Source organism: Rana temporaria, chromosome 4 (assembly GCF_905171775.1).
Source record: "Rana temporaria chromosome 4, aRanTem1.1, whole genome shotgun sequence".
Classification (NCBI taxonomy): domain Eukaryota; kingdom Metazoa; phylum Chordata; class Amphibia; order Anura; family Ranidae; genus Rana; species Rana temporaria.
The window spans coordinates 323,867,121-323,888,622 of record NC_053492.1 but is presented as its reverse complement, the minus strand read 5'-3'; the positions used below and the strand labels follow the sequence as shown (position 1 = coordinate 323,888,622).

The window sequence follows — 21,502 nt, the reverse complement described above, 5'->3', positions numbered from 1 at the left end:
GTTTGCTGCTTTTAAAATTCAACATGTAAATATTCACACAGAGTTATAAGTACTGTATTTCACTACATAAACTCAATTTACTGTTAAAAAAACGTGTATAATGCAAAACTCCGGTGGGTGTAACAAGATGTCCGCTTACCCCTTCTCAGTGTATCCTTACTATGGAAGAGTTCGGGGTGTAGCAAGATGGCGGCGACGCACCGTCTTTTCCGTTACACTTTCTGACGGGTCGCCATAATTGACAAAACATACTCATCTCAAGGACATACTTTTCAACAAAGCATGGGAAAAAAACGTGCTAAAGGTTGACGGGATATGACGTATTAATTGTGAGACGTTCTTTTTTTTTTTTTAACCTCGCAGGTGCTAAAGGAGAGTGTGGGTTACATGCAGTGAAGTTTTTCAGTCCGCTGCTGAGAGGAGAAACAGAGCAAGATGGTGGTCGTGGGAAAGACTAGCGCCATAGCTGCAGGCGTTTGCGGGGCCTTGTTTTTGGGTTACTGCATTTATTTTGACAGGAAACGGAGGAATGATCCCAACTTCAAGAACCGGCTGCGAGAGAGTAAGAGCGGTATTCATTGCTGAACAGTTCGTTTGATTTTTGTGACACGGGATTAGTAAAGCACAGATATCAGTCGGGGGTTCTCTTGTAATAACGTATCGTTCAGCCTTTCCTGTGAAGGACACATTGGGGCTTTTAGCTTTGTAGAAATAAGGGGACCACTGAGTAGGAATTCTGGGGAGCAGCACTCCGTGCACATTTCACACAGGCTAGAGGTGTTGTTACATATTCAGGGGATTTATAACGTGTTTCTATGACACACTTTAGAATTCTACCCTACTTTTTATATAAGAGCCTTTTTCCGTCAGGGGTAAAGCGCTGCTAGTTTTAGCAGCGCTTTACTGTTTTAGAGGTGCTTTTTGGCCACTAGCGGGGTGCTTTTACCCCCTGCTAGTGCCTAAATAAAGGGTTAAATGCTTGCAAAGCATTGCTGCTGAGGCGCTTTGGCGGTGCTGCCCATTGATTTCAATGGGCAGAGGTGCTTTAGGCTGCTTTCACACTGGGATGCTTTGCAGACGCTATAGCGCTAAGAATAGCGCCTGCAAAGCGTCCTGAAAAAGCCGCTACTTTCTCTCCAGTGTGAAAGCTTGAGGGCTTTCACACTGGAGTGGTGTGCTGGCAGGACCCTCAAAGTCCTGCCAGGCACATTTGTGAGGCGCTGTAGGAGCACCGCTCCTGAAGCGCCCCACCCATTGAAATCAATGGGCAGCGCCTCTGAAATGCCGCTATGCCGACAAAATTGAACCCCTTTTTTGTCCGCTAGCAGCTGAAAAGTGGCACAAAAATGACAGTAAAGCGCTGCTTTACCGCCACCGACCCAGTGTGAAGAGCCTTACACCGCTCCTAAAGCACCTCAAAGAAGCTGCTTGCAGGACTTTTTTTTTTATGTTCTGCCAGCGCACACAGGGATTGCAGATGAGGCATTTTTCAGGTGCTTTACAGATGCAGTTTTTAGCGCCTTTAGACCCCTTGCACACTGGGGTGTTTTTCAGGCGCTTTAGCGTTAAAAAAAGGGCCTGTAAAGCGCCTGAAAGAAGCTGCGTCTGCAATCCCAATGTGAAAGCCCAAGTGCTTTCACACTATAGCGCCTGAAAAACGCCCCAGTGTAAAAGGGGTCTTAGCGTTAAAGAAAACGCCTGTAAAGCGCCTGAAAGAAGCCTCATCTGCAATCCCAATGTGAAAGCCCGAGTGCTTTCACACTAAGGCGATGCGCTGGCAGGGCATCAAAAATAGTCCTGCAAGCAGCTTCTCCGCAGCGCTTTAGGAGTGGTGAATACACCGCTCCTAAAGCGCCCTTCCCATTGAGGCGTTTTTTTAAACGCCAAAGCGCCTGAAAACGCCCCAGTGTGAAAGGGGTCTTAGCAGAGCTTTACCAGCATTTTTTGGTTGCTTGCAGTGTGAAAGGGCTCTGAAAGCGCTTGCAGTGTGAAAGGGCTCTGAAAGCACTTGGGCTTTCACATTGGGATTGCAGATGAGGCTTCTTTCAGGTGCTTTTTTTAACGCCAAAGCTCCTGAAAAATGCCCCAGTGTGAAAGGGGTCTAAAAACGCCTCCAGTGTGAAAGGGGTCTAAGTGTCAGTGTGGACAGCATATTCATGTACCTGTTAGAAATGGTTGCATGAATGAATTTGTTACAAGCAGCTCTTGCCAGCTAGTCCAACGTCGGCAAGGATGAGTTTAGTCGCATTTTACACGCAAGTCTGAACCTGCCTGAGCCAGGGAGCTGTCAAAGCGGACAGCCAATCTTAGGCGGTGGGGTCATTTCCTGCCCCACAGATGCACATTTATACATATGCACATGCTTCAGCTGCCAGTGATTTGGCTTTCCGCTTAGACAGCTTCCTGGTAGGATAACTCAGGTGGGTTTGAACTTGTCTGAACATGCCTGTGCTCAACCTTGGTCCTCGGTGCAGCTAGGCTTCATCCCCACTGCTGCAACTGTAAGTTGCCAGCGACAAAGTTGTTTTGTAGCTGAGTGGGCGGATCCTGATGGGTATTCAGTTTCCTTTAACATTTGTTCCTCTTGTGAATGACAGCAATCAGTGGGTGAATACATTACCAACAGACAGCCTATTGACTATAAAATCCACCTGCTGTAGATCACACACAGAGAGATCTGACCTGATGACTTACTAGTCCCCTAGATTTCAATTCAGGCCCCACCCACTGTCAACCTCACTGGTTGCTAGGAGCCTATTGCCTGTCAAGCAGACAGCATCTTTGATCACCAGTGACAGGTGAGGAAGGTAGGGGTAGTGACAGCAAATGTGCCACTCTGCCTATCTCTGTATGCTAAGTTAGAGTTGGTCTTTAATTATCTTCAGTTTCATTGTATACAAACAAGTTTTCTCTTTCATTCATGGACGGACACGGCCCCAAATATTCTTGACAGTAGGGTTATGTTCCGTCTATCAGGAGAGGACTAGGCTGACATGTTAAACAGTAAAAAAAACATGTAACACAGCAAAGCCAAACAGCACCGCCCAGGGGGTGGGCCCTCTGGTCATAACCCCTCACCCTGCAGCTCTGTTTTTTTCTGCCTAGCATAGAAGGACCTGGCTCCCTAGGGGCCCATTGGTCCTGGAGAACTTTTTTTTTTAATTTTATTTATTTTTTGTTTATTTTTTGATCCTGAGATCTACGGTCAACTGCCAGCTGGGTGACAGGCTGGATAATATAGATACTTGTGCAAACACTGTGAAGTAAAAAACACCAGGTAAAAGCAGCAAGAAATGAACCATTCACAGATCCAGCATGTAGACTGACTTAATGTTAGAGAGCACCTGTGAAATGCTCAGCACTTTACCATACCTCCCATCCACAGTCCAATACTGCCACTTGCCGATTCAGAAAGCCAGCTCATAGAGAGGGGAGAGAAAAAAATCAAAGGAAAATGCTCATAGTGTAGTATGGCCGAAAAAAAACAGAGATTGTGGACTAATTAGAGAAACCACACTCACAAATCCTCTACACATAGACAGCCTGTAGATACAGCTCATACTGCTCGGCAGTGGGTCTGTCAGCAACGCATCCAGCGGTCCCCGTGGTATGGGAAAGTAAGGTTCCTCCTGTCCTGGCAGGATGGAGCAGCTGGGCATTTCTTGGGTGGTCGTTTAGGGTCTCTCTCCCCATCCCTTCCCTCTCTCCCCATGCATTGCTGGGTTCTGCTGTTTACTGGGGGGTCCTGAACTGGGGGCTGCACGCTGTGTGGGTGGTCCGCTAATAGTGTGGGTTGTCTGCCATAAGGGGGGCCTCCGCTCGGAGGTTTGCGGGCTTTCTTTTACCTCAGAATCGCGCCGGTGCCTTTTTTTTTTTTTTTATGTGCTTCTTCTCCGGTGGTGGACCCTCCGGATGTCATGTATAGGTGACCATTCTCCCTATTGCGGGGACCCCCGCTTGTATGGATCTGACTGATAGCAGATCCGAAGTATTGACCCTTTCCATGTTTCCATGCTGGGGTCTGACTGGCGGCCTATTGTGGCTGCTACTCTGGGGTCTAAGTCACTCACGGAGTGAGCATTTTGCACCAGACAGCGGAGGGGCGCGACTCTCCCCCGAAGTTATTAGGCTAGCGGACCAGCTGGTCCAGGGCCTCATATAGGTCTGTCTCAGAATGGGTTTTATGCACACGGTGGTGTAGTGGTTAACTCCATTACTTGGCAGTAAGTGAGTCATTTGTTAAAATCAGACACTGACACCAATCTGCCTGGAGCTTGCATTGTCGCTCCCTGTATCTGCGTGGGTTTCCTCCAAGGGTGTGTGCATATACCTACATAATATTCATACACACTATGTGTGTGTATTATTTATGGGCAACCCTCCCAGGCCGACAAAGGCCCAGCTGGGGGTCTAATTCGTCCCTGAGTGCAAAGCGATCACGCCGGCACCCAAATCTTGCCAATGTATGTAGCCTTTTCTCCCTGTCTCTAGGTGAGGGGGCAGCTTGCAGGTTCACAATTCGGTAAAACCTTCCTGCTCTCCGACCAGTGGGTCTGCGAGGTGGTCTCTTCGGAGTACTAGATGGGGTTCCCCCTATCCACAGAACAAAGTTCTTTCCTCGTATCTTCCTCTCCCGGCCCGTCGGTCTGCCTTGGGCAGTATGGGACTTGCTAAACTGCGGGGTAATTTTACCTTTCCTGCAGGACGAGAGATTTGGGGATTTCTAGGGGCCTCAGGCCCTGAATACCTTTGTGAATGTCGGGTAGTTCCGCATGGAATCCATTCGTTTGGTAGCTGCGCTCCATCCGGGGGACGTCCTGGTGTCCTCGGACATCAGGGACGCATACATGCATGTCCCGTTTTGCACATGTCGGTGTTCTTTCTGTACTTTATGGTGAGAGAGGGTCTCTGTCAGCTTGTGGCCCTCCCTGTTGATCTGATGTCGGCACCATGGGTTTCCAGCTAGGAGCTTGCACTTATCCTAACTTGGTTGGGACACCGAGGCTTTGCCTCGTTGGCTACTTGGACGACTTTCTTCTGAGAGCAACTTCTGTCTCAGACCTAGTGGATGTGTTATTCCCATTCGGACCCTCCGATGATTCGGGTGGGTGTTAAACACCAGAAGGTGTAGCTCGGTGGCAGCAAGCCCGCCTTCCATGTGTGCGACCCAGGGTTCAAATCCTGGGCATGCTAGGTTCCGACTCGGCGTTGGAGTATCTTGGGTTGATCCGGACTCCTCAGTGGCGAAGGTCCTTCTTCCTCTGGAGAAATTGCTGACTCTTCAGTCTGCGGTGAAGGTGTTGGCATCACGCAATCGGTCTTCTCTCCGGGCACCTGCTGGTCTGGGGCCTGTGGGTAGCCTCCTTCAAGGCGGTACTGTATGCCCAGTTCCACACTCTGGTTTTCCGGGGGAAATACTGTCCAGGTGTTAGAAGTCGCTTTGTTTCTGAAATCATCAGATTCCGGTGCACCACCTAGTCAGTTTTTCTGAGTTGGTGACAGAGATCCTTGACTCTTCGGTCTGGGAAGTTTTTTTTTTTTTTTTTTTTTTCTTCCTTCCTTCCAGTGGTTGGTATTTACGACGAATGCCAGCCTCAAGGGTTGTGGGCCTGGGGGGTCCCGTCGGGTCTGAGTCGGTGGACTTGCGTGGATCTGCGGACACACCTCCCTGTATGTGCCCGCTCTCGTCTAGTTACCCAGGGTCGGGGCTGACTAGTGCCTGGGTGGGTGACCGCCTGGGTCCACCAGGTGCTGTGGACCCTGTCTACCGGTCTTTGTCCTATTTTAGGTGATCGGGCTATGTTTCTCCTCGTGGTCGAGGAGGTTGCAAGGTCATCCGATCTGGCTTCAGCCGGACAACGCCACGGCAGTGACTTCGGTCTGCTTTCAGGTATACCAGCAGGCGGGCTACTGGAGTCGCCAGATGCTGGACCAGGGTGTCTGGTCTTTGTGCTGGGCTCCCTTGCAGGTGAGCCTCCCAGGGCATGGATCACCTGGCCGCTCGTCTCCACCGCAAGGGTGTCAAAGCTAGTGGCCAGGTCTAGTGATCTGATACAGACGCGTCAGTCGTGCTGGTGGCCCTGTGGGGTCTGTATCGGCAATTTTTGCCGTTCTGCCATTGTAGTTGCTTACTCGGCTGCTACACAGTGGAGGCTTAGGAGATCCCGATGCTTCTAATCGCTCCAGCTTGGCCTCGGCGTCCTTGGTTCATCTACCCTGGCGGTGGCCAGGGTAGATGTCTCGAGATGTCTCGAGGTCCCATGTTTCATCCTGTTGTACAGTCACTGACTTGCTCAACATGGCTATTGGAAGCTGGACTTTAAGAGACCGGGGTCTGCCCTATTTGGTCATCTCAACAATGCTGAGGGCACAGTAGTCTTTTCCGGAGGATCTGCCGTCGTGACTGGCAGGCCTACATCTCTTGGTGCGAAGAGATGGAGTGACATCCACGGACGTACTCGGTGTCCAGGATCCTGCTGTTTTTACAGCTTGGAGTGGATCTAAAAATTGCTTTAAAGCACCGTTTGGGGGCAGATTTCAGCCTTGGCTGTAGTTTTTTTCCAGTGGCCTTTTTGCGGCCCGTTCCCTGGTGGGTCCCTTGTTTGTCATATACTTCCCCTTTTGGCCTCTCTCTCTCTCTCTCTCTCTCTCTCTTTAGGCGTGGTACGCACTTCGTGGGTTTATCAGCCTGCTACGGCTCAGTTTCGGAGTTCTGACTCTCTTTTGTGTCGGTGTCTGGTCCACAAAAGGGCCTGGCGGTCTCGTCAACCACCGTTTCTCGTGGGTCAGGTAGGCTGTCATACAGGCCTACGCTCTTAAAGGGTGGGCTCCCTTTCCGGTCACGGCACTTTCGACCAGGGCAATTGGTGCTTCCTGTGTTTTTTTTTTTTTTTCCGACATCATGCGTCCGTCTCACAGGTATTCGAGGCGGCGACTTGGTCGTCCGTTCACGTTTTCCCTGAGAGATATAGAGATAGATAGATAGATAGATATAGATATAGATATAGATATATATATATCTATATCTATATCTATATCTATATCTATCTATCTTTTTTTAACAATAGTTTTTATTACATTTTTACAAATATAGACATACAAAGCAAGGTATACACCAGTTTCTTGTCAACGTTTTTCCTGAATTTACATGGTTGCTGTGAGTGCATCTTCTGCTGCTTCTTTTGGCCGCTGTTTTTTTGCAGGCGACTGTCTAAAGTTGCACCTCCTCTGTTGAGGAGCTCTGCTTGTTTTGGGGTGAAATTAAAATTGGTTTTACTAATGTTTCTCTTACCACCTTCCAGGACGGCACCCGAGAGATGATGGCTCCTCCTGCAGGAAACACAATCACATGACAGTTTAAAAGGCCCCGCCCTTCCCCTTGCTCCTCAGTATTGATTGTTTCTCGAACACAGCGACACGTTTGTTTTGTTAATGGAAACCTAGAGACCGGCGAGGGTCGAAGGTACCCCTGTGAGACAGGGGAGGGCTGAACTTACCTGTAGACTTCGGTCCAAACTCACAGGTCGCCCTATGTAAGCACCAGTGCTCTGAGCTGCGGGGAGGTGAGCCATCACTGTATGCTATCGAATCCACCACCATTCAAATCGCCGTTTCCCGGGTCACCAGACGCAAAAACGCCGCGCTCCAGGCCTCGTTCTGAGACAGGAACTGCATCACAGGAAGTGGGCGGTTCCAGACGGCGTAACCCGGAAGTTCCCAGTGGAACGTGGAGACAGCGTGGGTGGTGGACGGGTCGGCTTGCGGTGACCAGTACAGGAGTACCGACAGCCAGGACCGAGTCACCCTCCTCATGGAAGAGGACGGAAAGACCGACACGACCGCTGGCAGATCCAGGTCGGGGGGCGGTAAGTACCAATCCCCCTGGAAAAGGAGGGGGGAAGCGGTGAGAGTTCCCAAACTTTTAGGGAACGACCGGAGCAGGATCTGGTCCCTTCTCGTCCACTTCCTCCCCTCCCCAGTACAGCCAGCAGTCTTGGGGGAAAAATACAATTTAAAATGCATATTTCATGTCTTTCAGAAACCCCCAGCGGACCCCAGGAGGCCTCAGTTCAGTCTCCTTCCGCTACAGGGCATAGTTCCTCTAAAAAGTGTGGGAATTGTAGAGAGAAGCTCCCCAAGTCCTACACAAAACCTTTCTGCTATAAATGTATTAATATACTGGCAGGAAAGGAGGCTGCTGCCATGATGAAGAGTTTTCTCTCATCTATGCAAACAGAAATGTTAGCAACAGTTAAGGCCTTCAGGGAGGCAGCAGGGCAGTCAGCACAGACCGAAACGGAGGAACTTACCCCTAAGGAAGGCACTTCCTCTCAGGAGACCCCCTTTTCTAGGGGACCAAGCGTTTTCTTTACACCTTCACAAATTCCCCCTCTGGGGGAAGCAGACGGTGAAGAAAGTGAGGTAGTCAGTCTACCTAGGTCTAGGCACAGCTCAGGAGAGGTAGATGGAGACTCCATTAGTCAGTCTCAGGAGGACACACGTCCAAGAAAACACCTCTTTGCTGTAGAAGATCTAGAGAGTCTCCTCCAGGCAATCTACGCCACAGAGGAAATTCCTGAGACCCCTAAACATACCTCAGCACAGGATAAAGTTTATAGGGGCCTGAGTGACGCTCAATCTAAAGTATTCCCCCTGCACAAATCCCTCAAGGAGTTAGTCCTTCAGGAGTGGAGAGACCCTGAAAGGAGAATAATCAAACAAAAAACCTGGAAAAGAAGATTCCCCTTCTCCCAGGAAGATGAGGAAGTCTTTTTTAAGCTTCCTAGACTTGATGCGGCTTTGTCGCAAGTCACTAAATTATCTGATCTCTCCTTTGAGGATGCGGGTAACATCAAGGATGTGATGGACCGTAGAGCAGAGTCTCTCCTTAGAAAAGCCTGGGAGGCCAATGCGGCAGCACTAAGCCCAGCCTTAGCAGCAGCGTGTGTAGCTAGGAATACAGATGTTTGGGTAGAGACACTCACCGACCACCTCGCCCAGAATTTGGAGGCGGAGGAGGTAGTTGAGTCACTTACAGTGGTAAGGAAGGCGATTGCTTACCTAGCAGATGCAGCTACGGAATCTGCAAGGGCAGCAGCCAAGACAGCAGCCCTCATTAACTCTACTAGGAGGGCAGTTTGGATCAAGGCCTGGGAGGGAGATGCTACATCCAAGGGAAAACTCTGTGGCATCCCCTTCCAAGGTTCCCTGTTGTTTGGGAAAGACCTGGATGATGTCCTTGCTAGGTCATCAGAGAAAGGTAAAAAATTCCCAGTTAAGCCCAAAAAAGAAGGTTTCAAGAAAACTTTTCGAGGCCCCCAGGGGCAGGGTAGACAGAAAGCCAAAAAGGAACCTTTTAGACGTTGGAACTTTGGCAAAGGGAACAGGAAGAACAACCTCCTTTTCCCTCCTCCAAAACCCAGCGACAAACCGTCCAAGTGACGACGAAGTCAGAGTGGGGGGTCGACTATCTCAATTCCTCCCTCTTTGGGAGAGAATTTCGAACAGTCATTACATCTGCCAAATAATTCAAAAAGGCTATCGCCTAGAATTTCTGACTACACCCCCCACCATGATCACCATTACTCACCTTCCCAGGGATTCCCTGAAAAGGTCTGCCCTCTTGGAGGGCATACAGGAGTTAGCCAAACAACTAGTGGTGGTACCAGTACCAAAAGCTCAGCAGTACCAGGGATTTTATTCCCATATTTTCGTAGTGCGAAAACCCTCCGGAAAATACCGTCTAATAGTAAACTTGAGAAACCTGAACAAGTTTCTGGAATACAAAAAGTTTACTATGGAAAGTATTTATTCGGTAAGAAAGAACCTCATGAAGGAGGCCTTCTTGGTGACCCTAGATCTCAAAGATGCCTATCTTCACGTGCCAATCCACGTGCATCACCAGGTATATCTGAGGTTTGCGGTCGTAGTGGAAGGAGAAACCTTCCACTGGCAGTTCAGAGCACTACCATTGGGGCTAACCTCCAGCCCAAGGATTTTTACAAAAATCCTAGCAGAAGCGGTGGCATACCTGCACCTTCAGGGCATATCCCTTATACCCTATTTAGACGACTTGCTGATTTCAGGAAAATCAGCCGCCCAAGTCTCGCGGGATGCCAACAAAGCAATGGCACTCCTAGAGAGCCTAGGGTGGATAATCAACAAAGAAAAATCCTCCCTCAAACCAGAACAGGTCAAGACCTTCCTGGGATACTTGGTGGACACCAGACAGCAGAGACTCTTCTTACCAGAAGAAAAAGTTTTAAAACTAACCTCAGCAGTTGGGAACCTTATCAAAAACCCCAGACTCTCCAGAAGGGATGTTCTGAGAGTCTTAGGCCTGATGTCAGCAAGCATCCCAGCGGTAGTTTGGGCTCAGCTTCATGCCAGGACATTACACTTCTTCCTCCTGTCCTCATGGGACAAAAAGAAAGAGTCCTTAGATCAGAAAATACTGCTCACCCCCCAGGTTCCGTCCTCCCTGGAGTGGTGGACATCTGCCAAAAACCTGAGGGGAGGGCGACCATGGGCTCAGTGGAACCCAGTGAAGGTTACCACGGACGCCAGTTCCTGGGGGTGGGGCGCCCACCTGGAGGGGAAAAAAGCTCAGGGGCAATGGGGCAGCTCACTAGCTCGCAGGTCATCCAACTACAGAGAACTCAGAGCAGTGGGGGAAGCCTTAATAGCCTTCCAGGAAGACATCAGAGGCAGAGAAGTCCAAGTAAGCTCAGACAACTCTACAGTAGTAGCGTACCTAGGTCACCAGGGAGGGACCAGGTCCAGTCCCCTACTAGAACTTTCCAAGGAAATTCTGATATGGGCAGAAGAAAGAGTACTCTCTATCTCGGCCATATACATAAAGGGGACGAGCAATACAGAAGCAGACTTCCTCAGCCGTCACAGGTTGAGGGAGGAGGATTGGGAACTGAACCCAGAGGTTTTTCAACACTTGGTCCAGTATTTCGGGGAACCGGAAATAGACTTGTTTGCCAACAGACAAAACAGGAAGGTAGAAAGGTATTTCTCGATTTCCTGGGAACTACAGTCGGAAGGTCTGGATGCGCTATCCCAGACCTGGCGCTTCGGGCTGGCCTATGCCTTCCCGCCGGTAGCGCTCATTCCGCGAGTTCTTCAGAAACTCAGCAGGTCTCCAGGCCAGATTCTTCTGATAGCACCATGGTGGCCAAAAAGAACTTGGTTCGCAAACCTAAGAGCGATGGTGGAGCCTCTGAAGCTCCCGTACAGGGCAGATCTCCTCAGGCAGGGCCCAGTACTCCATCCAAAGCCGGAATTCTTCCAGCTAACGGCCTGGTTAGTGAGCGCCAGATTCTAGAACGCAAAGGCTGCTCAGAGAAGGTCATAGATACTCTCCTCATGAGCAGAAAACCAGTAACTCAAAAGATTTACCAAAAGGTATGGAAGACCTTCTGTTCCTGGTGTAAGGAAAGACAGGTAGCTTCAACTTCTATCCCGGTTATCCTGGATTTCCTCCAGGATGGGGTAGACTTAGGATTAAAAGTTAGTACCCTTCGGGTCCAAATAACGGCTCTCAGCCTATCTTGATAAAAGATTGGCGAAAGAGGACCTTATAAAACGTTTTTTGTTAGCTAGAGAAAGAGTTTCTCCAGTCCAAAAATATAGTTGTCCACCTTGGGACTTAACTAGGGTGTTAGAGGCGTTATCTATACACCCATTCGAACCTCTAGAAGAGGTTCCCCTTAAGTTTCTAACCTTAAAGTTGACTTTTTTGTTAGCCATTACTTCGGCCAGGAGGGTAGGGGATTTGCAGTCGCTATCCATGAAAGAACCCTTCCTGAGGGTGCAGCCAGATAGGATCACCCTTAGAGCAGACCCCCTGTACTTGCCTAAGGTGGCATCCCTTTTTCATAGGACGCAAGACATAATATTGCCGTCCTTCTGTTCTGAACCAAAGAACGAAAAAGAAAAGAAATTTCATTTGCTAGATGTAAGAAGGTGTCTTCTTATTTATCTAGAGAGAACTAAGAGTTTTAGAAGATCTAACCACCTACTAGTTCTACACGCTGGGCCCAGGAAGGGACTGCAGGCATCAAAAGCCTTAGTCTCAAGATGGATTAGAGAAGCAATATCCAAAGCCTATGTATGTACTGGAGCAACAGCTCCCAAAAAGATCAAGGCTCACTCTACCAGAGCCATAGCAACTTCCTGGGCTGAGAGAGCAGGGGCCTCCTGGGAACAAATCCGCAGTGCGGCCACCTGGTCCAGCCGTCATACATTCCTGAAGCACTATCGTGTGGAAATGTTGTCACAGCAAGACTTGGCCTTTGGTCGAAAGGTGCTACAAGCTGTGGTCCCACCCTGAAGGTAGGCCTGTGTTTATTACTCAATTATCCTCTCGGGTGCCGTCCTGGAAGGTGGTAAGAGAAAACCGACGTTAGACCTACCGGTAACGGTGTTTCTATCAACCTTCCAGGACGGCAGGCCTACTTCCCACCCTATGGGGAAAGGGAGAAAAGGTAAGTACCGATAAGGACTACGTCCCTTGTGAACCAGTTAGGGATTACTCTATTGCATACTGAGGAGCAAGGGGAAGGGCGGGGCCTTTTAAACTGTCATGTGATTGTGTTTCCTGCAGTCATCTCTCGGGTGCCGTCCTGGAAGGTTCATAGAAACACCGTTACCGGTAGGTCTAACGTCGGTTATTTCCCACCCCTCGTTTTTGACACTGCTTGGGGACGTCCCACTTATCAAGATTTAAGGAGCTGTGTCCGTTCATGGACGATGAGCGAAAATAGTTTTTTTTTTTTTTTTTTTTTTTGTACTCGCAGTAAAATCCTTTTCTCGGAGTCCATGGATGGACACCGCTCCCACACCTCCTTTTAAGGTTTGTACTGCTTGTTACGAACTGAGGCTGCATGCTGCAGTGAGGAGGGTTATGTCTGGAGGGACCGCCCCCTGGTCGGGGCTCTTCAACTCTGTTAAGGTAACATGTATTTAATTATCTAACATGTTTCTGCCTAGTCCTCTCCTGTAAACAGGGAACATAACCCACTTGTCAAGATTTAAGGAGCTGTGTCCGTCCATGGACTCAGAGAAAAGGATTTTACGGTGAGTACAACAAATCCTATTTTTTTCATGAGGTGGCCATCTTGTTGTGGTTTTGGCCTCTAGCGCTGGAAATGCTCATTCTGAATTGCGTGAACGGCAGATCACCTCAGGCACACACTGTGCAGGGAGATAGAGCAGGCCGCATGCGCTGAGCAGGGCTCTAGTCAGGGCGGTGAGTTCCTCTGGGATATACCCCTTGGTCTGTAGCAGACCAAGGAGACCAAGCCTCTGTAGCAGACCAAGCCTCTGGCCTGGCCGTGGCACAGGTCCCCTGTTCTGAGGTGTCAGAGGATGCGCACCAGGACCTTTCGGGCAGTGAGGAAGACTCTGTCCGGGGCAGCGCAGGGAAAGGCACTCGTTGGAGCACTTATCACTTAGAGGTAGACCGATATGGGTTTTTCCCTGGCTGATGACGATATTTAGAAATTGGGGCGGCCGATATATGATGCTGATTTAAAAAAAAAAAACCTCACTACACGCCTTCCTGCTTACTCCTGTCAATCTAGCACACACTTGATGTCCTCAGTACAGCTGGCACTGGTTGGTGTCACTGGTTTGGAACTGACAGGTGGCACTGATTGGCACTGGCAGGTTTCACACTAAGCCATGTAACTGTGAAACTAACAGAGTGGAGAGAGGAGCTGTCAGCTCGATATCGGGGGTGGGCGGCACCCAGCAGCTAAATTACACCAACCAATGATTGGGCTGCTTTAGAAAGCGGGCGGGGCCACATACATGTAGCGGCCTGCCCAGATACCATCCCATTGGCTGGTGTAATACAGCTGCTGGGTCCCGCCCACCCCCGACATCTAGCTGACAGCTCCTCACTCTCTCTTGTCCGTTTCACACTCGGCATGTCGCTTGATGCTGCCAGAGCCGCTGAGTGATGAGAAGGGAGGAGGAACGGCGGTCAGTGTAAAATATCGGCCTAACTTTGATGATAATCGGCCCATGCCGATTTATCAAAAATGGCCAAATATCGGCCAGCTGATATATCGGTCTACCTTTACTTATCACCGCAAATTGAAGGATGCTACTGCGGCATCTACTGAGGTGCGTGTTCGTTTTGGGTCTCGCAAGTCGACCCTCACGGCAAACCTTTTTCCTTTAACTTATTTTGAGAGTTTTAACCACTTCAGCCCCGGACCATTTTGCTGGTCAATGACCGGGCCACTTTTTGCTATTCGACACTGCGTCGCTTTAACTGACAATTGCACGGTTGTGCGACGTGGCTCCCAAACAAAATGTGCTTTTTCTCTAGTCGTCTTCCAGGACGGCACCCTGAGAGATGACTGGCTTCTCCTGACAGGAAACACAATCAAAAAAGAGGTTAAAAACCCCGCCCCTTCCCGTGCTCCTCAGTTCTTGATTGTGTTTCCCCACAGCGAAACGTTTATTTTTTTCCTGACCTAAGGCCTGGGGCTGGTGGTCTCCCCCTGGGAACTAAACCGCAGGCACTGGGTAGCCTTTGGGTTTAGCGAATACTTCCACTCCTAGGGGGTCCCTTCTTACTCAGGGGGGCCTCACTATGTGAGCAGAAGAACCCCCCTGAGTGCTGGAGTCTCCTGGGGATAGGTGTCTATTCTGGAGCTCCAGGGGCTGATCCACTCTCTCTCCCTGAGCTTTCCCCTTACCTTGGAGGTCTGTGGGTCAAGCTCTCTCTGGGGGTGGGGGCCTTCTGTGCGCTCTGGGGCTGCGGCCGGGTCGTCCTGGATTCCTAGGCGTTCATTGCCGTTTGAATTTGGCGCCAAACCGGCGTCTCTCAGAGCCGGCGGCGCGAGGCAAGGACGTCACACACGCGTGTCACTTCCGGGTCGGCCTGGTAAAGATGGCGCATTGCAGCTCCAGCACGCCAGTCTCGGCGAGACACACGGTACGTCCTACCGGAAAAAGGACAGCAGCAGCTGAGAGAGAGCGGAGCCGTCATCCTCACGCGATGGAGCGAGAGGTCCGGTCATCTTCGACCCTGGCTGCAGAGGAGGCCACAGGGGGTGAGTCTTCCTGAGTGCAGGTATGGTGGGCTAGAATCCAGTGTTGTTTCTTAGCATTTACATACATACCTGTGTATCTTTTCCTTTTTAGGGGAGGATTGCGCTGCCCAGGGGGGTGCTAGTCGTTCAATCAAGGACACTGGTCGTTCCAAGAAATGTGGCTACTGTAGTTGCAAATTACCCTCAGATTATTTCAAACCCTTTTGTGCTAAATCTATTGTTAAACTAGCAGGGAAGGAGACCTCTGAGATTCTGAAGGGGTTTCTTGAGGTACAGTCCGAAATGCTCTCTACGCTCAAGGAATTTCATGTGTTTTTAAAGAGCAAAGAGCCTGAACCCCCCCCCCCCCATCCCAGGGCCCTCTTCTCAAGAGAGTTCCTCTTCACAGATCTTTAGAGTCCGCCAGGAATCCCTTGGTTCCTTAGTGTCTGACTCTGAGGACTCAGAGATTCCTCCTCAGGAGGATGGTTCTGTTGGTCAGGCAGAGGAAGGAAGCGAGGGATACTAGGGCAGGCAGGTATGTCTTTGCTGCGGACGATATGGAAGGCCTCCTAGAGGCAGTATATGCCTCTGAAGAGATCCCTCAACCTGCGGAAGTAGTTTCCACTCAGGATAGGCTATACCAAGGCCTGCTAAAACCTCAGGCCAAAGCTATTCCGGTACACCAATCCCTAAAGGATATTATCCTCAGGGAATGGGCAGAGCCAGAGAAGAAGCTTTTGAGGTACAAGACCTGGAAACGACGTTGCCCCTTTAAGGAGGAGGAATCAACTTTTTTTTTAAATTCCTAGACTAGACGCTCCACTCGCGCAAGTTTCCAAGCAATTGGATCTCTCTTTTGAGGACACAGGCAATTTGAGGGATCCTATGGATCGGTGGGCAGAGACCTCCTTGCGTAGGGCCTGGGAGGCTAACGCGGCTGCCTTGGGCCCCGCCTTAGCCTCGGCCTGTGTTGCAAGAAATGCCAATTCCTGGATCTCAAAATTGCAGGAACATGTGTCCCAGGGGTCAGATTCTAAGGAAATTTTAGAATCCCTTCAACTCTTAGGGAGCGCAGTAGCATATTTAGCAGATGCTTCTGTAGAAACGGTGCGTTCTGCTGCAAAAACAGGAGCCCTCCTCAATTCTGCCAGAAGGGCAGTGTGGGTCAAAATGTGGAACTGGGAACATGCGTCCAAAAACCGCCTTTGTGGTCTTCCCTTTGAGGGCTCCCTGCTCTTTCGTTCAGGCCTGGATCAGGCCCTGACTAGATCCTCAGAGAAAGGGGTTCGTTTTCCTGCTAAGCCTAGACAAAACAAGAAAACGTCCCTCAGAAAAGAAGCCCCCTTACAACAGGCGTTGGGGTGCTGGGAAGGAAAAACAAAAAGGTATCCTCTTTTCCAATCCCAAACCCAGCGACAAGGACACTAAATGACGGGAAGGTCGGGGGAAGACTCTCCCAGTTCCTTCCCAGGTGGGAGAGTATTACTCAAAGTCCACATATTCTCCAGATTGTAAGGGAAGGTTACAAACTAGAGTTCCGTCAGCTTCCCCTTCAAAACTTTATTTTGACGCATTTACCCAGGGACCCTCTCAAATCAGCAGCCCTTCTACAAAATGTTGCAGAACTGGCACATCAAGGGGTCATAGTACCAGTCCCGGTGTACCAGAGAGGATTGGGTGTGTACTCCCACATCTTTATGGTTCCCAAGCCTTCAGGGAAATGTTGTTTGATAATAAACCTGAAGCCCCTGAATACCTCCCTCCTCCACAAGAAGTTTCGTATGGAGAGTATTTACAGCCTCAGGAGGCTCCTACTGAGGGAGGTATTCATGGTCACCATCGATCTACGAGACGCGTACCTCCATGTCCCGATTTTCTTGGGGCATCAGAGGTTCCTCAGGTTCGCGATCGCCTCCGCCCAGGGAGTGCAGCATTGGCAATTTGCTGCCCTTCCTTTCGGACTGGCCTCCAGTCCAAGGGTCTTTACCAAGGTCCTGGCGGAGGCGATCGCTTTCCTGCACCTACAAGGGATAGCGATAGTTCCCTATCTCGACGACTTGATACTATACAATCAAAGTCGGGATCTCCTTCTTGCGGATCTGGCCACTGCAATGACTACCCTCGAGTCCTTGGGGTGGATCATCAACAGGGAGAAATCCTCTCTCCTTCCAGAACAGCAAAAACTCTATCTAGGGTTTCTGATAGACTCCTTGGGAGGGAAGCTCCTTTTACCCAGCGACAAGATCCGAGGTCTCATGTCAGTGGTCAGATCAACGTTGGAAAAAGCAGAGTCCTCCTTCAGAGACATCATGAGAGTCTTAGGTCTAATGACTTCCTGTATTCCAGCAGTCCCGTGGGCACAGCTCCACTCCAGACCCCTCCAATTTTTCCTTCTTTCCTCCTGGGACGGAAAAAGGGAATCCCTAGAGCTCAGCATCAGTCTCCCAGAACCAGTGAAGCTCTCACTGGGCTGGTGGCTCATCCCACAGAACCTACAGCAAGGTCTGTCGTGGGGCCAGACCAATCCGGTCAGGATCACCACGGACGCCAGCTCATGGGGGTGGGGCGCACATCTGGACGATCTCCGTGCCCAGGGTACCTGGGGACAACGACAGAAGGGGGCCTCTTCAAATTACCGCGAGCTATTAGCGGTCGGAGAGGCTCTGAAGGCATTCGAGGACAGAGTCTTGGACCAGGAGGTCCAGATCATTTCCGACAATGCGACCGCGGTGGCCTTCCTCAACCATCAGGGGGGCACCAGATCTCGCACCCTTCTAGACTTGTCCCTAGAGATCCAGGGCTAGGCCGAGCAGAGAGTTATCTCGCTCTCGGCGGTACACCTGAAAGGGACCCTCAATCTGGAGGCAGACTATTTAAGTCGCCATCCCATTCTCCAGGGGGAATGGGAACTAAATGCAGAGATTTTCAGTCTAATATGCCAGCACTTTGGCAACCCAGAGATAGATCTTTGCCCACAGGGCAAACCGGAAGGTGAAGAGGTTCTTCTCTCTCTCCCGAGAAAACGGCTCGGAGGGGGTGGATGCATTGGCACAGATATGGAGGTTTCAGCTAGCCTATGCCTTCCCTCCTTTGAGCCTGATTCCGAGAGTCCTGCAGAAGGTAAATCTAGCAGTAGGGAAGTTCATTCTCGTCACACCCTGGTGGCCCAAGAGGGCCTGGTTTCCCGCTCTAGAGCGAGGGTCAGTGTCGCCTCCCCTACTTCTCCCTGTCTGGGCAGATCTTCTTCGTCAGGGTCCGATTTATCACCCAGAGCCCAGCTTCTTCAAGCTGACGGCCTGGTGCTTGAGAGGCGGAGCCTGAGGGAGAAGGGCTGCTCCGAGAGAGTTATTGACACGCTTCTAGCCAGTAGGAAGGTGGTCACTAGGTGTATTTATGCCAAGACCTGGGGCATCTTTTCTCGCTGGTGCTCAGCGAGACAGGTTTCCCAGCAGGAGACCTCGTCATCTTAGAATTTCTCCAAGATGGAGTAGACAAGGGGTTAGCCACAAGGACTCTAAGGGTTCAGGTAGCAGCCTTGTCATATTTTTTGGATAGACGTCTATCCCTGGACCCCCTGGTCAAAAGGTTTCTTATAGCCAGAGACAGGTTGTCCCCAGTTCATATCTCTAGGGTTCCACCCTGGGATCTTTCTTTAGTGTTGAACCAACTTACCAAGGCTCCGTTTGAGCCAATTGACACTATCCCCATCAGGTTACTCACCTTTAAATTCGCCTTCCTCTTGGCAATCACGACGGCCAAGAGGATAGGTGATATGCAGGCGCTCTCTATTAAAGAGCCATTTTTTCGTTTATTTGAGGACAGGGTAGTTCTAAGTCAGGACCCCCTTTACCTTCCTAAAGTAGTGACAAAGTTCCACAGGTCACAGGAGGTAATCCTCCCTTCTTTTTGTTCAAACCCCCAGAATGAAGGGGAAGCTTCCTTTCATTGTCTGGATGTTAGACGATGTCTATTAACTTATTTAGAGAGAGTTACGGCCTTTAGACGTTCTACTCACCTATTAATTTGTTTTTCGGTCAGAAAAGAGGCCTTCAGGCGTCCAGAGCCTCTATTTCAAGATGGATTAGGCTGACAATCTCCTTAGCTTATGTACAAGCCGGTAAGGTAGCTCCTAATATCAAAGCACACTCCACGCGATTACTAGCAACCTCCTGGGCAGAAAGGGCCGGAGCTTCGGTGGAGCATATTTGCAGAGCAGCGACGTGGTCAAGTCAGAACACGTTCCTGAAGCATTATAGAGTCGACCTACTGTCACCTCAGGACTTGGTTTTCGGGAGAAAGGTCCTGCAAGCAGTGGTCCCGCCCTAAGGTAGGCCTGAAGCTACTTGCTTCTCTCTCAGGGTGCCGTCCTGGAGGACGACTAGAGAAATGAACAGTTACACTTACCGGTAGCTGTATTTCTGGTAAGTCTTACAGGACGGCAGGCCTACTTCCCACCCCCGTGATACATTATTGGTTTGCATTATATCCCCCAAAAATATATTAAACATTTAATTTTTTTCCTCAGTTTAGGCTGACGTATTCTTCTACATATTTTCCGTAAAAAAATCGCAATAAGCGTTTGGTTTGCGCAAAAGTTATAGCGTCTACAAAATAGGGGGTAGTTTTTATGGAATTTTTATTAAAAAAAAAAAAATATATATATATATATATATATTAGAAATCGTAGATCGCTGCCATTACTATCGGTACTGCGACCTTATGGCGGACACTTCGGGCACATTTTTGGGACCATTGGTATTTTTATAGCGATCAGTGCTATAAAAATGCATTGATTACTGTAAAAATGTCACTGGCAGTGAAGGGGCTAACATTATGGGATGAGGAAGGGGTTATGTTCCCTAGGTGTGTTCTAACTGAAGGGGGGGGGGGTGTGGGACTGACATGGGGAAATGACAGATCGATGTTCCTACATTGTATGAACATGCGATCAGTCATTTCTCCCCCTGACAGGACCGGGAGCTGTGTGTTTACACACAGTTCTCGCTCTGTAACGAGCGATGGCGGGTGTCCGGCGGTGATCGCTGGGCACGCGTGTCGCCCCCTTATTGGCTGAAATGACGTAATACGTGATTTCGCGCAGCCGAGCTGCCGCCGTAAAACGGCGGCAGCTGGTCGGCTAGTGGTTACGTTTATAGACAAGGAATGGCAACGACCGCAGAGGACCTTTCCGGTCTCGAAACGCATGCCGGTCCGTTACCCCCTTTTTAGGAAAGCCTTTTGAAAAAAATGGACATCTCCCCCAGTTGTGGACCCCCCGGTGTCTAGGTTGAACAAGTTCACCACAATTCCGGTAGAGGGGACCCCTGCATTCAAAGACCCTACTGACAGGACGTACGAAGCGGTGGCCCGGTCCATGCTTGGGTCAGCATTGCGACCACTATTGGCCACGGCCCTGGTGTCGAAATTGGCAAATTGTTGCACCGCAAGCTGGAGAAGCAACGGGTTTGGCCGATCAGTTGGTGCATGGCCTTAAGTACTTCTGCGATGCAGCCTTGGATACAGCTCCCTTGCTCTCCAGAGCTTCAGTATCTGCTGTGGTACTACGTCGCCTGATTTGCTTGTCCGCGGACCAGATTTCCAAGGAGGCTCTGGCATATTTACCCTTCCAGGGAGAGAGGCTATTTGGAGCCTCGCTGGATGACATTATTAGGAATGCCACTGGGGGTAAGAACACGTTACTCCCACAATCCAGAAAAGGTAAGAAGCCCCGCCGTAGACCAGGGCCCTCCTTTTCTGCTCAGAAGCAGTATTTTCGTCAGTCTGGGCCCGCAGGAAACTTTTCCCAGGCTGACAAGGGGCCAGCTGAGTGACAAAAGCGTCCCTGGATTCGCAAGCAAAACAAGCCTGCAAACAAATCTGCAACAGCATGAAGGTTTGCCCCTGCCCGACTCTCGGGTGGGGGGTCATCTTCGCGAGTTTGCAGCTCGATGGACCTCCAGACCAGTGGGTTTGCAAAGTGGTTTCATTGGGGTACAAGAAAGAGTCTCTTGTCTACCAAACAGATTCTATCCCTTAAACCTTCATCTTCTTCCGGCTCGTCGGAACGCCCTATTAGGGGGAGTGCAGGACGCCACCAGGCGTGGGTTAATAGTACCTGTGCCGCTGCCGGAAAGGTTTTAGAGATTCTATTTGAATCTGTTTGTAGTCCCGAAAATGGATGTGGTCCGTCCAATCCTGGATCTCAAGACCCTCAACACCTTTATGAGGGTATGAAAATTCAGGATGGAATCAGTTCGGTCTGTGGTCGCACTCCATCCGGGGGATTTTCTGGCATCCTTGGACATCAAGGACGCATACTTGCATGTCCCCATATATTCCAGGCATCAGGTTTCTGTGCTTTGCGGTCAGGGCCGACCACTACCAGTTTGTGGCTCTCCCGTTTTGGCCTGGCATTAGCATCAAGGGTTTTTACCAATGTGCTC

At 50.1% G+C, this 21,502-nt stretch overlaps 1 protein-coding gene across 4 annotated transcripts in view; it reads left to right on the top strand.

Moving 5' to 3' along the window:
- Window positions 1-269: 269 nt before the first annotated feature.
- TOMM20 (translocase of outer mitochondrial membrane 20) overlaps window positions 270-21,502 on the top strand; it is a 180,503-nt gene continuing 159,270 nt past the window's right edge. For 3 of the 4 annotated variants that reach the window (XR_005748715.1, XM_040350699.1, XM_040350698.1), the window contains exon 1: window positions 270-562. Coding sequence is in view for 3 of the 4 variants with exons in the window: in XM_040350699.1 (XP_040206633.1) it covers window positions 436-562 (127 nt within the window). In the remaining variant the exon portion in view is untranslated. The remainder of the gene's footprint in view (window positions 563-21,502) is intronic. The other variant, XM_040350697.1, reaches the window with a different exon arrangement.